The sequence below is a fragment of the Danio rerio genome, chromosome 4, assembly GCF_049306965.1.
Source record: "Danio rerio strain Tuebingen ecotype United States chromosome 4, GRCz12tu, whole genome shotgun sequence".
Classification (NCBI taxonomy): Eukaryota; Metazoa; Chordata; class Actinopteri; order Cypriniformes; family Danionidae; genus Danio; species Danio rerio.
The window spans coordinates 66,609,262-66,625,439 of record NC_133179.1 but is presented as its reverse complement, the minus strand read 5'-3'; the positions used below and the strand labels follow the sequence as shown (position 1 = coordinate 66,625,439).

Genomic DNA, 16,178 nt, shown 5'->3' with positions numbered 1-16,178 from the left:
ATTTTTCTAAAATTTTCATTTTTTGTGATTTTTTGCGATTTTTCAAAAAATTTTCATGTTTTGCGATTTTTCAAAAATTGTTCATATTTTGTGATTTTTCAAAAATTTTTCAGTTTTTGTGATTTTTCAAAAAAATGTTATTTTTGCGATTTTTCAAAAAAATTTTCATTTTTGGGATTTTTAAAAAAATTTTTATATTTTGCAATTTTTCAAAAATTTTTCATTTTTTGTGATTTTGCGATTTTTCAAAAAATTTTCATGTTTTGCGATTTTTCAAAAAAATTTTATATTTTGCGATTTTACAAAAAATTTTCATATTTTGCGATTTTTCAAAAAATTTTCATTTGTTGTGATTTTTTGCGATTTTTCAAAAAATTTTCATTTTTTGTGATTTTTCAAAAATATTCATGTTTTGCGATTTTTCAAAAAAAATTTATATTTTGCGATTTTTCAAAAAATTATCATATTTTGCGATTTTTCCAAAAATTTTCATGTTTTGTGATTTTTCAAAAAAATTTCATATTTTGCGATTTTTCAAAAAATTTTCATTTTTTGTGATTTTTTGCGATTTTTCAAAAAAATTTCATGTTTTGCGATTTTTCAAAAAATGTTCATATTTTGCGATTTTTCAAAAAAATTTCATATTTTGCGATTTTTTGCGATTTTTCAAAAAAATTTCATGTTTTGCGATTTTTCAAAAAAAATTTATATTTTGCGATTTTACAAAAAATTTTCATATTTTGCGATTTTTCAAAAAATTTTCATATTTTACGATTTTTCAAAAAATTTTCATATTTTGCGATTTTTCAAAAAAATTTCATATTTTGTGATTTTTCAAAAAATTTTCATATTTTGCGATTTTTCAAAAAATTTTCATATTTTGCGATTTTGCGATTTTTCAAAAATTTTTCATTTTTTGTGATTTTTCATAAAAATTTCATATTTTGCGATTTTTCAAAAAATGTAAATTTTTTGTGATTTTTAAAAAAATGTTCATTTTTTGTGATTTTTTGCGATTTTTCAAACAATTTTAATTTTTTGTGATTTTTTGCGGTTTTTCAAAAATTGTTCATATTTTGCGATTTTTCAAAAATTTCATTTTTTGCGATTTTTCAAAAAATTATCATATTTTGCGATTTTTCCAAAAATTTTCATGTTTTGTGATTTTTCAAAAAATTTTCATGTTTTGCAATTTTTCAAAAAAATTTCATATTTTGCGATTTTTCAAAAAATTTTAAGTTTTTGTGATTTTTTACGATTTTTCAAAAAATTTTCATTTTTTGTGATTTTTTGCGATTTTTCAAAAATTGTTCATATTTTGCGATTTTTCAAAAATTTCATTTTTTTGCAATTTTTCAAAAAATTATCATATTTTGCGATTTTTCCAAAAATTTTCATGTTTTGTGATTTTTCAAAAAATTTTCATGTTTTGCGATTTTTCAAAAATATTTTCATATTTTGCGATTTTTCAAAAAATTTTCATTTTTTGTGACTTTTTGTGATTTTTCAAAAAATTTTCATTTTTTGTGATTTTTTGTGTTTTTTTTTTAAATTTTCATGTTTTGCGATTTTTCAAAAAAATTTTATATTTTGCGATTTTTCAAAAAAATTTCATGTTTTGCGATTTCACAAAAAATTTTCATATTTTGCGATTTTTCAAAAAAATTTCATATTTTGCGATTTTTTGCGATTTTTCAAAAAATTTTCATGTTTTGCGATTTTTCAAAAAAATTTTATATTTTGCGATTTTACAAAAAATTTTCATATTTTGCGATTTTTCAAAAAATTTTCATTTGTTGTGATTTTTTGCGATTTTTCAAAAAATTTTCATTTTTTGTGATTTTTCAAAAATATTCATGTTTTGCGATTTTTCAAAAAAAATTTATATTTTGCGATTTTTCAAAAAATTATCATATTTTGCGATTTTTCCAAAAATTTTCATGTTTTGTGATTTTTCAAAAAAATTTCATATTTTGCGATTTTTCAAAAAATTTTCATTTTTTGTGATTTTTTGCGATTTTTCAAAAAAAATTTCATGTTTTGCGATTTTTCAAAAAATTTTTATATTTTGCGATTTTTCAAAAAATTTTCATATTTTGCGATTTTTCAAAAAATGTTCATATTTTGCGATTTTTTGCGATTTTTCAAAAAAATTTCATGTTTTGCGATTTTTCAAAAAAATTTTATATTTTGCGATTTTACAAAAAATTTTCATATTTTGCGATTTTTCAAAAAATTTTCATATTTTACGATTTTTCAAAAAATTTTCATGTTTTGCGATTTTTCAAAAAAATTTCATATTTTGCGATTTTTCAAAAAATTTTCATTTCTTGTGATTTTTTAAAAAAAAGCACAAGGTGCACAGCAAATTCATTGGTGTTCAATTTTTAAGTGTTGTGGTAATTCAGAGTGATGAGTTGTTTAATGTGATGAGTTGTTTTAAAGATGTTGAAAATAAAAATAAATTTTATTGTGTAACTTGTTTATTTTTTTTATTCATTATTATTTTATTTAAAGTTTTATTCTCAGTTGATTTCATCTTTGGTTTTGGCTACTGCTGCCAGTATTTTGATATACATTTTACATATATTTTACACAATAAGAGTTTGCTAATTAACACTCTCTGAGTGGTAAAATTTTTTAACACTTTCAAAAGTGTTATTTTAACACTTTTATAGTGGTTCCCATATAAACACTGAGGGAGTGTTAATTTGAACTCTAAGGTAGTTAAATCTACAATCTAAAATTTGCAGTGTGTATAACCCTTTATTATTGTCTTTAATTGTTTATGTACCATAGCATAATCAATGAAACACAACATCAAAACACTGTGCTGATGAGATTGTCTTCTTGCTGCTTTGACACTGACTTTTGCCTATCTTGTGTTTTTTTTTTGTCCTTCTTTAGCAGTTGAGGACAAAGGCGGTCTGCCGAAGAAACCACTCAGCTCCTCTGAAAGACAAGGTATATCACATAATAAATGTCACTTATTAACATTTATTCATACTGTTGCAGCATGAACTACAGTTGAGGACGCTCCTGTGAAATATTTATTCAAGCTAATGGAGCAAGGACATTTTCACAGTACTTACGATAGTATATTATCTTCTGAAGAAAGTTTTATTTGTTTTATTATTTATGTTTTTTATTGGCTACAGAACAAACAGTGTTAAGCTAGTTAAGCCTTTACTTTCTCAATCTAAATATGGTAGCACATCAGAATAATAGTCCTTTAGTTAATCAATTTACTAACACTAAGTGTCACCAATCTTGTGCAGCATTTATTAATTACAGGTCAACATTAATGCATTATTAAAATCCAAAGTTGTGCTTGTTGACATTACTTAATGCACAGTGCATTAATGAACTAACGTTATTTAACTTAAACATTAAATCGTTAACAAAGATGAATGAATACTGTAATTAATGTATTAAACTTCTAAGTCATGTCAGTAAATGCATTAACTAATATTAACTAATGGACTATTACTCTAAAGTGTTACCTTAAAGGGTGACACTTTACAATAAGTTTGTATCAGTTAATGTCAAAGCATTTACTACCATAAACAAGCAATGAACAATACACTTAATGCAGTATTTGTTCGTGTTACAGTCATCCATGCCAACTCACAGTCCATCAACTAAGCATTAAATATTATTTTAATAAAGCATTAGTACATGTTGAACTATGATTAAAAATGTTGTACAAGCATTGTTCATAATTAGTTCATGTTAGTAAATACATTATCTAATGAAACCTTATTGTAAAGTGTGACCCAATATTATGTTCTGTCATCATGGCAAAGATAAATTATAAGAAATTAGTTATTAGAACTATTATGTTTAGAAATGTGCCTGAACAAGTCCTCTCTCCATTACACATAAATTGTGAAAAATAAACTCAAATTTAACAGGGGGGCTTATAATTCCGGCTTCAACTGTATGCATTAATAAATAAAAGTCGTCACACCAAGACACTGTGTTCTGATAATCACAACTGTGCTCATTTAGGAGCCGGGGAAGCAAAGAGAAGAAAACGTTCCTGTGCAGATCTTTCACAGAAGCCACACTCAGACTCTCCACTGTCTGCTGTAAGTTCATCGTTTGTACATCACAATTAGGTGGTGTATATACTGCTGAATACAGTTTTGTAGGCATAGATGGGGAGACTGTGCAAAAAGTATGATTATGTCAATGAAAGGTTTTAACTATTATACTTACTTTGTTGAAGGCTCCTGCATCGACTTCTTTATTGGAGGCTCCTGCATCAGCCTCATCAGTTCCTGGCCAGTCTTCTTCATCGGCTCCTGCATCAGCCTCATCAGTTCCTTGCCAGTGTTCTTCATCGGTCCTGCATCAGCCTCGTCAGTTTTTGCTTCTGCTTCTTCATCGGCTTCTGTATCAGCCTCGTCAGCTCCTGCCTTGGCTTCTTCATCAGCTCCTGTATCAGCCTCATCAGTTCCTGCCTTGGCTTCTTCATCGGCTCCTGTATCGGCCTCATCAGTTCCTGCCTTGGCTTCTTCATCGGCTCCTGTATCGGCCTCATCAGTTCCTGCCTTGTCTTCTTCATCAGCTCCTGAAAAATCGCAAAAAATTAAAAATTTTTGAAAAATCGCAAAAAATGAAAATTTTTTGAAAAATCGCAAAAAATGATTTTTTTTTTGAAAAATCACAAAAAATGAAAATTTTTTGAAGTCACAAAAAATCACAAAAAATGAAAATTTTTTGAAAAATCGCAAAAAATCACAAAAAATGAAATTTTTTTGAAAAATCACAAAAAATGAAATTTTTTTAAAAAATCGCAAAAAATGAAATTTTTTTGAAAAATCACAAAAAATGAAATTTTTTTGAAAAATCTCAAAAAATAAAAAAAATGAACATTTTTGGAAAAATTGCAAAAAAATCACAAAAAATGAAATTTTTTTGAAAAATCGCAAAAAATTTTTTTTTTGAAAAATCACAAAATTTTTTTTTTGAAAAATCGCAAAAAATCACAAAAAATTAAAAATTTTTGAAAAATCACAAAATTTTTTTTTTGAAAAATCGCAAAAAATCACAAAAAATGAAAATTTTTTGAAAAATCACAATAAATCACAAAAAATGAAAATTTTTTGAAAAATCGCAAAAAATGAAATTTTTTTGAAAAATAAAAAATCCAATTTTTGAAAAATCACAAAAAATGAAAAATTTTTGAAAGATTTTTGAAAAATCACAAAAAATCACAAAAAATGATTTTTTTTAAAAAAATAACGAAAAATCACAAAAAATGAAAAATTTGTGAAAAATCGCAAAAAAATGAAATTTTTTTGAAAAATCACAAAAAATGAAATTTTTTTGAAAAATCGCAAAAAATTACAAAAAATGACAATCTTTGGAAAAATTGCAAAAAATCACAAAAAAGAATTTTTTTTGAAAAATCACAAAAAATGAAATTTTTTTGAAAAATCGCAAAAAATCACAAAAAATGAACATTTTTGGAAAAATCGCAAAAAATAAAATTTTTTTGAAAAATCAAAAAAAATAATTTTTTTTGAAATATCGCAAAAAATCACAAAAAATTAAATTTTTTTGAAAAATCACAAAATTTTTTTTTGAAAAATCGCAAAAAATCACAAAAAATGAAAATTTTTTGAAAAATCACAAAAATGATTTTTTTTTTAAAAATAACCAAAAATCACAAAAAATGAAAAATTTGTGAAAAATCGAAAAAAAATGAAATTTTTTTGAAAAATCACAAAAAATGAAATTTTTTTGAAAAATCGCAAAAAATCACAAAAAATGACAATCTTTGGAAAAATTGCAAAAAATCACAAAAAAGAATTTTTTTTGAAAAATCACAAAAAATGAAATTTTTTTGAAAAATCGCAAAAAATCACAAAAAATTAAAAAATTTTGAAAAATCACAAAAATTTTTTTTTGAAAAATCGCAAAAAATCACAAAAAATGAAAATTTTTTGAAAAATCACAAAAATGTAATTTTTGGAAAAATCACAATAAATCACAAAAAATGAAAAATTTTTGAAAGATCGAAAAACATGAAATTTTTTTGAAAAATAACAAAAAATCCAATTTTTGAAAAATCACAAAAAATGAAAAATTTTTGGAAAATCACAAAAAATCACGAAAAATGAATTTTTTTAAAAAAATAACGTAAAATCACGAAAAATGAAAATTTTTCGAAAAATCATGAAAAATGAAAAAATCATGAAAATCACGAAAATACATGGAAAATGAAAAAATCACGAAAAATCATGAAAAATGAAAAAATCTTGAAAAATCATGAAAAAATCTTGAAAAATCACCAAAAAATCATGAGAAATGAAAAATTCACCAAAAATCATGAAAAATTATCTGTACAAACAGTAAAAAATACAGATAGTGCAAAAAAATGACAGTGCAAATACAATGACAGTACAAATAACAAATAAAATGACAATGTGAAATTGACAGCGATATGTACAATGAATAGGTGTCCACATAGTTGCAGGCAGTGTTGTTTCAAGTATGGATTGGCTAAAGGTCAGTGCATGCTACATATCGATGGTGTGCAGTGAGGGTATGGAAGAGTCTGTGTGTTGTGTATTAAGTGTTCATCAGCCTGATAGTCTGAGGGAAGAAACTTTCCTTTAGCCGGCTGGTGCGTGACCAGATGCTGCGGAACCATCTGCCTGAGGGTAGCAGACGGTTTTGTCTGTATAATTGTACATGTTAAACTAATTTAAATTAGAAGTTCACTAAATGTTCATTAACTAAAGTCACACTAAAAGGTGCTACAATTAATGTAGAAATGCCAAAGTTCCACTGCTTTTTCTGTGACAGCTGTAGGGCTCGTCCGGGAATTGAACCCAGGACCTCTTGCATCCTAAGCGAGAATCATACCCCTTGACCAACAAGCCCTGAAGAAAGAACCTGCAGTGCCAAAAAAAGTCTTACTTTTTTATAAATACTTTTTGTTCTTGTTGTTTTTAGTATGTGCCACCTGGGTTGCCTTTGATGCAGTTCCTTTTAAGTTGGCTGTGCAGCACAATCCAGTGTGACCTTCAAAAGCTAGGTTCATACCCTTAGGTCAAAAAAGACATGACAATGGAAAACTTTTCAGAGAATCTGTTTTGTCATTAGGTGTACACACCAGATCGTCTGAATGCAATATGGTATAGGGATCCTTAAGTGCTGTTTTCTAGGTTAAAAGAACTTCCGGAGTCATACAACAGATATGGCAAATGCTAGTATTGGCCCAGTGGCTTAATGGATAAGGCATCACTCGTTGAAGTTGGGGATTGTGGATTCAAGTTCTGTTTGGGTTGTGTTTGTTAGGTTACATTTAAGTTGTGTGAAAAAATCCTGACTTGTCTACTCAAAGCTTAGGTGTGATGATCTGAGGGCAATAGTTAGCTTCGAATTCTCAGACTTGCTGCACACTTCAATTAGGATTCATCCAATCTTGCTTGAATCTCACTGTCACGTTACACACCTAAAAGGTTCTGCTAAGCTCTGGGAATGGAGATCTTGACTTCAAGTACCCCATGGCTCTCAATTGACGGTCTCATGTTAGGTGGATGATGATGAAATGCAAGCAAGAAAATAGCTGCTGAAAGGTTGTGATTTCAAGTTAATGAGAGTGGCCTTGACTGGAATTCGAAACTCTCAAGACCAGTCACACTATACACTAGAACCATACCCCAGAACCAATGAGACATGAATGTGAATGATTGCAGAAAGAAAATGTTTGGCCATTAGTTCTTATTTGATAGAATGCAAACTGTCATCGAGATCCTAAAGTGCAGTTTTCCATGCGGTAGCATCTTGTTGAAGGCATACAAGAGATCCTTGATAGAAGATTGGTGACATGGCCCAGTGGCCTAATGGATAAGGCATCAGCCTCCGGAGCTGGGGATTGTGGGTTCAAGTCCCACCTGGGTTGTTCTTGAAAATCTCCCTTTAACTTGAGATCAGTGTTTGGTGGATGAAACACAGTAGCTGTGAAAACCTTCTTGAGATGTGTTTGCGTGTCATTAACTTCCTTCATTGGCATTCCATACTACCTGTTATGACTAAAAGGGTAACGAGATACCTAACGCAAATGGCCATTTTGAAGCCTGCATGGTGCCTACAGAGAAGAGACTGTGTACAAACACAAAGATGATGCTTACATATTAAGCTGGTACGTTGTTCAAGATCCATAAACAATTCTAACCACCGAATCATTCCCGCTCCTTTTTTGTCTGTATTATTGTACAGGTTAGACTAATTTAGATCAGAAATCCACTAAATCTTTATTAACTAAAGTTTCTACAACTAACACAGAAACACCAAAGCATCACTGCTTTTCTGTGAAAGATGTAGGGCTCGTTCAGGATTTGAACCCAAGACCTCTCACACCCAAAGCAAGAATCATACCCCTAGACCAATGAGCCCAGTAGAAACACTCTGCAGTGTCAAAAAAAAAAAATTCTGTAAAACCGGTCCAATCTACTTTTTGTTCATGTAGTTTTTGTTATGTGTGTCAGCAACTCCCTGGATTCATGTTACAGTTCACAGGCAGTATAGAAACAGCATAGTGGCCTAATGGATAAGGCACCAGCCTTTGAAGCTGGGGATTGTGGGTTTGAGTTCCACCTGGGTTGTCTTTGACGCAGTTCCTTTTAAGTTGGCTGTGCAGCACAATCCATTGTGACTTTCAAAAAGCTAGGTTCATACCCTTAGGTCAAAAAGACATGACAATGGAAAACTCTTCAGAGAAGCTGTTTTGTCACCAGATCGTCTGAATGCAATATGGTGTAGGGATCCTAAAGTGCTGTATTCTGAGTTACAAGAACTTCCTAAACCGTACAACAGATATGGCAAATGCTAGTATTGGCCCAGTGGCCTAATGGATAATGCATCAGCGTTTGAAGCTGGGAATTGTGGGTTTAAGTCCCATTTGGGTTGTGTTTGTTGGGTTAAATATAAATTGTGTGGAAAAAATCCTCACTTGTCCCCTCAAACCTTGCGTGATGATCTAAGGTCAATAGTTAGCTTCAAATTCTCAGACTTGCTGCACACTTCAATTAAGATTTATCCAATCTTGCTTAAATTATCCAATCACTTTACAAACATCAAAGGTTCTGAAAAGCTCTGGTAATGGAGATCTTGACTTCAAGTACCCCGTGGCTTTCAACTAATGGTCTCATGTTAGGTGGATGATGATGAAATGCAAACAAGAAAATAGCTGCAGAATGGTTGTGATTTCATGTTAATGAGAGTGGCCTTGTCTGGAATTTGAAACTCAAGACCAGTCTCACACCATACCCCAGGACCAATGAGACACGAATGTGAATGCTTGCACAAAGAAAATGTTTGTCCATTAGTTGCACACATCTTATTTGACGAAATGCAAACTGGCATCGAGATCCTAAAGTGCAGTTTTCCATGCGTTGGCATCTTGTTGAAGGCATACAAGAGCTCCATGACAAAAGCTTGGCAACATGGCCCAGTGACCTAATGGATAAGGCATCAGCCTCTGGAGTTGGGTATTGTAGGTTCAAGTCCCATCTGGGTTGTCTTTGAAGGTCCACTATAGATTTAATTACAGATCATTTCAACCAATTATTGCAATGAAAAAAACTGATGCATCAACACATCAAAGCACTCTCTTGCTGACATCAGGGCTTTCCTGTTGCAGTCGGGTGTGCACGTCTCCAACACCACTGTAAGACGACACTATAGACATCAAAGCCCTGTAGGCCTTCCTAGAAAAACAACTGCAAGGCAAGGAAAATGAACAGGTATTGTGTATTATCATTTTGTCAAATCAAGTATTTCAGCAACACTTATGTAAAATGTTAATAAAATTAATTAATAAAATTATTGTATGTGTTTGTTGTATAGTGCTGCACTTAAAACGATTGACGAAAAACTGCACAAGGACAATGAGCAATCTGCTAAAAAGATTCAGAGTGAGCTTCTGTTTAGAATACAGTTAAAAGCATCAGTCTGCAATATTAGAAAACCAGTAAAACAACTCAGGTGGACCTATAGAAAGCCAGGTAAGCCATTTTGAACAATGCCATAATGAAAAGATTTATTTATTTACATTAATCCATGCATCTCTTTATTTAGGCTATTTGCTTTATACGAGCTTACATGTCCTACAAATTTATTAATAGGACATACCCTATTAATAAACCGCCATGTTGTGAAACCGAAAGCAAAGCATCCAGTAAAAATTCATGTCTGGGGAGCCATATTCCATCAGGGACCTAACCGCTAGTTGTGTTAGAAGGTTAGTTCAAATCTCTTTAATATGATTGAATCGTTTCTTTGCAGTTTCTTTATTTATATATATCTTTTTTTTCTATTTTCAGGAATTATGGACAGATGTTTTTACGAAGACACTATAATAAAATTCAATCAGGCTCCATACGTAAAACAACACTTTAAGAACCATATCACTTCTTCCAAGGTAGATACAGTATGTAGGCCTACTGTACCAACTTTGTATGTGTGTGTGTACATGTTCACTGATGTGTGTGTGTGTGTGCACACGTTCACTGCTGTGTGTGTTGAACTTTTTTATCAATCTTGATGATTATTGAATATTTAATAAAGTTAACACATTGCTTAAAGGGCACATAGTTTACCCCTTTTTTATGATTTAACATTATTATTATGGTTCTTCTGAGTGTGCCAGTTTAGGTTCAGTTCAAAACACAATCCAGATTTTTTTATTATAATGTGTTATAATGTGTCATTTTAAGGGCGTGTACACAGCTCGCTGTTTTACATTTACATTTAGTCATTTAGCAGACGCTTTTATCCAAAGCGACTAACAAATGAGGACAAGGAAGCAATTATCACAACTATAAGAGCAACAATAAATAAGTGCTGTAGGCAAGTTTCAGGTCTGTACAGTCTAAGAAGGAAAGCATTAGTAATGTAAGAATTTTTTTTTTTTGAGTACAGTTAGTGGTATAGCTAGAGGCAATTGCAGATTAGGAAGTGAAGAGGAGACTAAATAGTTGAGTTTTAAGTTGTTTCTTGAAGACAGCAAGTGACTCTGCCGTTCTGTTGCAGTTAGGGAGTTCATTCCACCAGCTGGGCAGATTGAATGCGAGAGTTCGGGAAAGTGATTACTTCCCTCTTTGGGATGGAACCACGAGGCGACGTTTATTCACAGAACGCAAGTTTCTTAAGGGCATATAAATCTGCAGAAGTGAGAGCAGATAAGAGGGAGCAAAGCCAGAGGTTGCTTTGTAGGCAAACATCAGAGCTTAGAATTTGATGCGAGCAGCAACTGGCAGCCAGTGCAAACGGGTGAGTAGCGGAGTGACATGTGCTCTTTTCAATTCATTAAAGACCACTCATGCTGCTGCATTCTGGAGTAGCTGAAGGGGCATGTTGCTTCACATGAAAATTATTTTCAAATTCAGTCGGTCGGTGAGTAAATGAATATGATGAATGAGAACACACAGGCATGTGCGTATAGACATAAAATGTAATGTTGTACAGTAACGTGTCAATTGTTTGTTTCAGTTGTCTTTATTTGAATGGTTTCGTGAGGATGTGATGGTGTGCTTTATCTGGCTGATTCCCGCTGAAGTGGGCGGGTTGTGTGACGTTTGATTCGGGGAATGTTATGGGGCGGGGTTTGCGTGACGTGCTGCGAGCTACTAGCCCAACAGTGGAAGCGCAGCATGATTTCGGCCTCACTGCTTAACCTCCTGGCTCGCACTGGCCTCAGCTCACAGCCTAGAAATCCAATGCACTATCCATTGCACCACAGAGCTCCTGCCTCTAGCACTGTTGCACAGAAAGCAATTTTTGGTACTCTCTGGCCCATAAAAGCACAGCTCACTGCAGATAAGGTACTGCTGGGATTCATACATAGGATCTTCTGTTTACTCGACAGGTGTTTTGACCAACTAAGCCACAAAACCAGACAGGGGGTAATTGTTTAATCGAAAAAAGAAACGGTAAAAACGGTAGCACTGCATGTTTGAATGTCTAGACTTAAAAATTTTAAAGTCCAATTGGTTACGCATCACCATACCATGCTATATAATGCCATCGTCCAAAACCCTCTTAATAATACAATATTAAAATTGTTTTATTATTCAATATATAATCAAGGTTTCCCTTCTTAAACCAATTAACTTCTCTCTATAAAACTTCAAAAATTGCAACAAATGAACACTGCAATGAATAAATGTACAAATAAAATAAAAATGAAAATAAAACATTCACTTATAACATTTCAAAATGTCCCAAAAGTCCAGTACAGGTGATGAACACTCAAAAAGATTCTTTTGCAAAACAACTAGGTTGCAAATTCAGTTCCAGAGATCCAGGATGTTGCACTTGTGAGTGTGTTGTAAATTTACACTCCTACCATGACGCTGAATAGGTTTTACTTTGTATCTTTCCAACAGGTGTATCCAAAGAATCCACTTAATGGGAGGCTCGCCAGTCCAACTCCACAATTAGACACACACCGATGAAAGTTTAGACAAACCAAATCCAGAAAAGAGTTCACACTTCAATTAATTTGAATCGCGCGTGCACAAATAGACACTCCCACACCATCCCACTTTAGTTCCTCCGACACTCCCCCCTAAACAGAGCTGGACACGCCCACTTTTCTGACTTTTTCCAAAGTAGAGGTGTGAAAACACCCTGCTGAAACGAGGGGGTTTCATGGCCCTTTAAGCGTTCTTGGGTGGCTCGCAAATGTATAGATAACTCTAATACATAAAATAAGTAAGCTGACCAAAGTTCTTACGGGGAGAAGACTTTATTGAAGAGAATTAATTGTGCAGTTCATCAGCAGTGATGTTAACTTGTCGGTCTTCAAGTAACTTAAACCAAAGTACAGTCTGTGAGACACTAATTTATAACAAAGGATGAAACCCCCCTGGAGATTACCCAACTGCTTTGGTTGAGTCACATCTCCTGAGTTCCTCTAGGTCATTTGGTTCTTACTAAGAGCTCGACTATGGTGCCAATTTAATGTTCAGTTTACTTAGGTTGTGTGTTTTTGGACTGTGGGAGAAAACCAGGGGAAATCCACGCGAGCACAGGGAGAATGAGCAAACTCTGCACAAAAAGTCAACTGGTTAGCAGCGACTTAAACCTGCAACATTCTTACTGTGAGGCAACAGTGCTAACCACTGGCTAATCATTGACTGCCGTGTTGCCCAATCTAGAAAGGAGGGGGAGTAAGGGTGGGAGAGGGATTCTTCAAGACAAGGATAACTGAGATAAGCTACGGTCACACTGGGCTTTTCCTCCCATAGACTTCCATTCATACGCACGCGAATGCGTCAGACTAGAAACAGGGTCATGCGTCAAGTTTCGCCGGTTGCTGAGGTGCAAAGTTCATGCTTGGTGAACTCTGACCTGCGAAATCGCATCACTTGACTGCGTGAGACCAATCGAGGATCAAAACATGACCTCTCTGGACAGAAATTTAAACCATGGAGCAATCGCTCACTTTTTTAATTTCTAAAAATCTTGTTTGATCCCGCCCCTTTTAACAGCACCGTACGACAGAATTTCACAATCTCAAAGTCTAGTGTGACCGCAGCTTTGTGTTCTGGTTATCTATAGTGAGTCAGGAATCATCTGATTGGTGAATCATGTTTTAGCAAATGCAGAACCAGCCGTGGACAATCATAAGCATGTGATCCTCTCAAAAGTAGTTTATAAATAAACTTCACTTGAATGAACAGCCAAACTACGTGAAAAAGCTGCCGTTTTGAATATACCCGTGTTTGTGTGGACAAGGCCTCAATGTTAAGGACTCAGCTCTCCATTGTGAATCTTCATGTGAGTGTTGAGGCTTCTTTTACTTTTAAAGCCCTTTCCACACTCACAGCATCTAAAACGATCCTCTCTTGAGTGAATCTTCATGTGTTTCTTAATGGTGTCTTTGCGTGTGAGACTCTTTCCACACTGATCACATGTGAACACTATGGTTCCAGTGTGACCATTCATGTGGTTCTTGAGGCTAGGTTTGGTTGTGAAGCTCTTTCCACACTGAGCACATGCAAACGGCTTCTCTCCAGTGTGAGTTCTCATGTGGTGTTTGAGTGTGCTTATATGTGAGAAACCTTTACCACACTCTGTGCATGTGTAAGGTTTCTCTCCAGTGTGAATCCTCATGTGGATGTAAAGGTCTCGTTTTTGACTAAAACTCTTTCCACACTGTTCGCAGGTGTAAGGTTTCTCCCTAGTGTGAACTCTCATGTGAGCAATCAGGTTCGGCTTTTTACTGAAACTCTTTCTACACTGTTTACAGCTGAAAGGCTTTTCTCCAGTATGAGTTCTCATGTGCACTTCCAAGTTTATTGCATGACGGAAGCTTTTTCCACACTTTTGGCATGTGTATGGCCTCTCTCCAGTGTGAATTCTCATGTGGGTTTTAAAGTTTTGTTTTTGACTAAAACTCTTTCCACACTGTTCGCAGGTGTAAGGTTTCTCCCCTGTGTGAACTCTCTTGTGATCATCAAGGTTTGGCTTTTGACAAAAACTCTTTCCACACTGTTTACAGCTGAAAGGCTTCTCCCCAGTGTGAATTCTCATGTGTGCTGCAAAGTGTCCAGCATGATAAAAGCTTTTTTCACACTTTCGGCATGTGAACTTCCTCTCTCCAGTGTGAATTCTCATGTGGGCTTTAAAGCCTTGTATTTGACCAAAACTCTTCCCACACTGTTCGCAGGTGAAAGGTTGCTCCCTAGTGTGAACTCTCATGTGAACATCAAGCTTTGACTTCTGACTGAAACTTTTTCTACACTGTTTACAGCTGAAATTACACCCCGATTTGGATTTCCGAGGTCTTCCGTGTGATGAAGTCTTTTTAGTCAGTGTGGGTTTTTCATCAGTCGCTATTTCTTGGGGTTTCTCAAACTGCTGTTTCTCACCTATTTCAATCTGTTGATGAGTCTCTTCTTTCAGCACCATCAGATCTAAAAAAAAAAAAAAAAAAAAAAAAAATTAGCTTTAGTATGAAGGCTCAAAGCGACAAGCAAGAAATGGATGTTTTCCTTTATTGTGGAACACAGTAAGCCAGTAGAGGTTTTTTTTTTTATATCTTCTTTTGTGTTTAACAGGATCAAGAAACTCATAAAGGTTTAAAACCACACGAGAGAGAGTAAATGGTGAGGCTATTTTCATTTCTGCACAACTATCCCTTTAAAAGGTTCCTACAATTACCCATTTTTTCCATGATGTAAAATAAGTCTTTGGTGTTCCCAGAATGTGTCTGAGGTTTCAGCTCAAAATTCGATCATGTACCTTGTAGAATATTTAATTTTGGGGGTCAGAGGCAAACCAAGCTCTTTTTGTGCCTGTGACTTTAAATGGAAATAACCAAATGCACTCGCTCTAGATTACTCGTGTTGTTTCCTCGATTGAGACAAATCCTGCATGTCCATAGCAAGTATGCATAATTCACGCTTATATTTGCAAGTTTGCATTATTGTATAAAACGTATGCAAATTCTTAATGCCACGTTTGCTTTAAACGGGAGTGATGAGGAGATGGCAAGATTACATGCTTTGTTACTTGTTTTCATTTATTTGTACTTTTGTCTTTGTTTTCTTGCCTTTGTGTATGCCCCGAGGCTTAGCTGAAGACCTACTTGGTGACATTGTATATATCTGACCATATGCACAAATGCCATCTAAAAAGGTTACTTGTGGTTTGTCCAATCAGAGACAGTAACAACGTAAATATACAAAATAATAATGATAACCCAGGGTTTAAAAATGTGAACTGTCTGTTAATGAACACCCAGGATTATTTTTTTAAACCCAGGTATAGCATGAGCAGTGTGGAAGGTGACTACAGATAACCCAGAATTTCTCCAGGTATAGAATGACCCAGGGTTAACAATTTGAAGTGTGAAAAGCCCTAAGAATACTCCGCATCAGCTCTCAGGATAAACAGAGTACAATTACAAACAGCGACAATTGCCAATCATGTCATGATGACCTGGGGCCTGTTTCAGTAAGGAGGATCAACCAACCTAATCTTGATCTCTGAGTTGATTTACCGAGAGATTAAATACTCAAGAGTTTTCAATTTCAGAAAAACATTTGAGCTTCAAAAGTCTTTCAGTCAAGAGCAGTGAGGGATTTTCTCCCTTTGTTGTTTGATTAATGCTAAAAACAGTCGGCAGCAGGAATATTGTGCGCAGTCAC

The 16,178-nt window shown here is 33.6% G+C and overlaps 2 protein-coding genes and 1 non-coding gene across 5 annotated transcripts in view; 1 reads left to right on the top strand and 2 right to left on the bottom strand.

The window, feature by feature from the left end:
- Positions 1-16,178, bottom strand: part of LOC141381810 (uncharacterized) — a 201,291-nt gene that overhangs the window by 70,512 nt on the left and 114,601 nt on the right. The window lies entirely within an intron of this gene.
- Positions 1-16,178, bottom strand: part of LOC108182424 (uncharacterized) — a 32,437-nt gene that overhangs the window by 9,838 nt on the left and 6,421 nt on the right. Inside the window, exons 3-5 of one of the 3 annotated variants that reach the window (XM_073948646.1) lie at positions 14,898-14,942; positions 4,222-4,576; positions 2,870-2,952 (exon numbers count right to left, since the gene is read on the bottom strand). In XM_073948646.1, coding sequence (XP_073804747.1) covers positions 2,904-2,952; positions 4,222-4,576; positions 14,898-14,942 — 449 coding nt within the window. In that variant the 3' untranslated portion in view covers positions 2,870-2,903. Of the gene's footprint in view, positions 1-2,869; positions 2,953-4,221; positions 4,577-11,918; positions 14,943-16,178 lie in introns of those variants that run through there. The other 2 variants (XM_073948645.1, XM_073948644.1) reach the window with 2 other exon arrangements.
- Positions 7,849-7,921, top strand: trnar-ccg (transfer RNA arginine (anticodon CCG)). Its single transcript has one exon. It is a non-coding gene; the product is annotated as a tRNA-Arg (tRNA).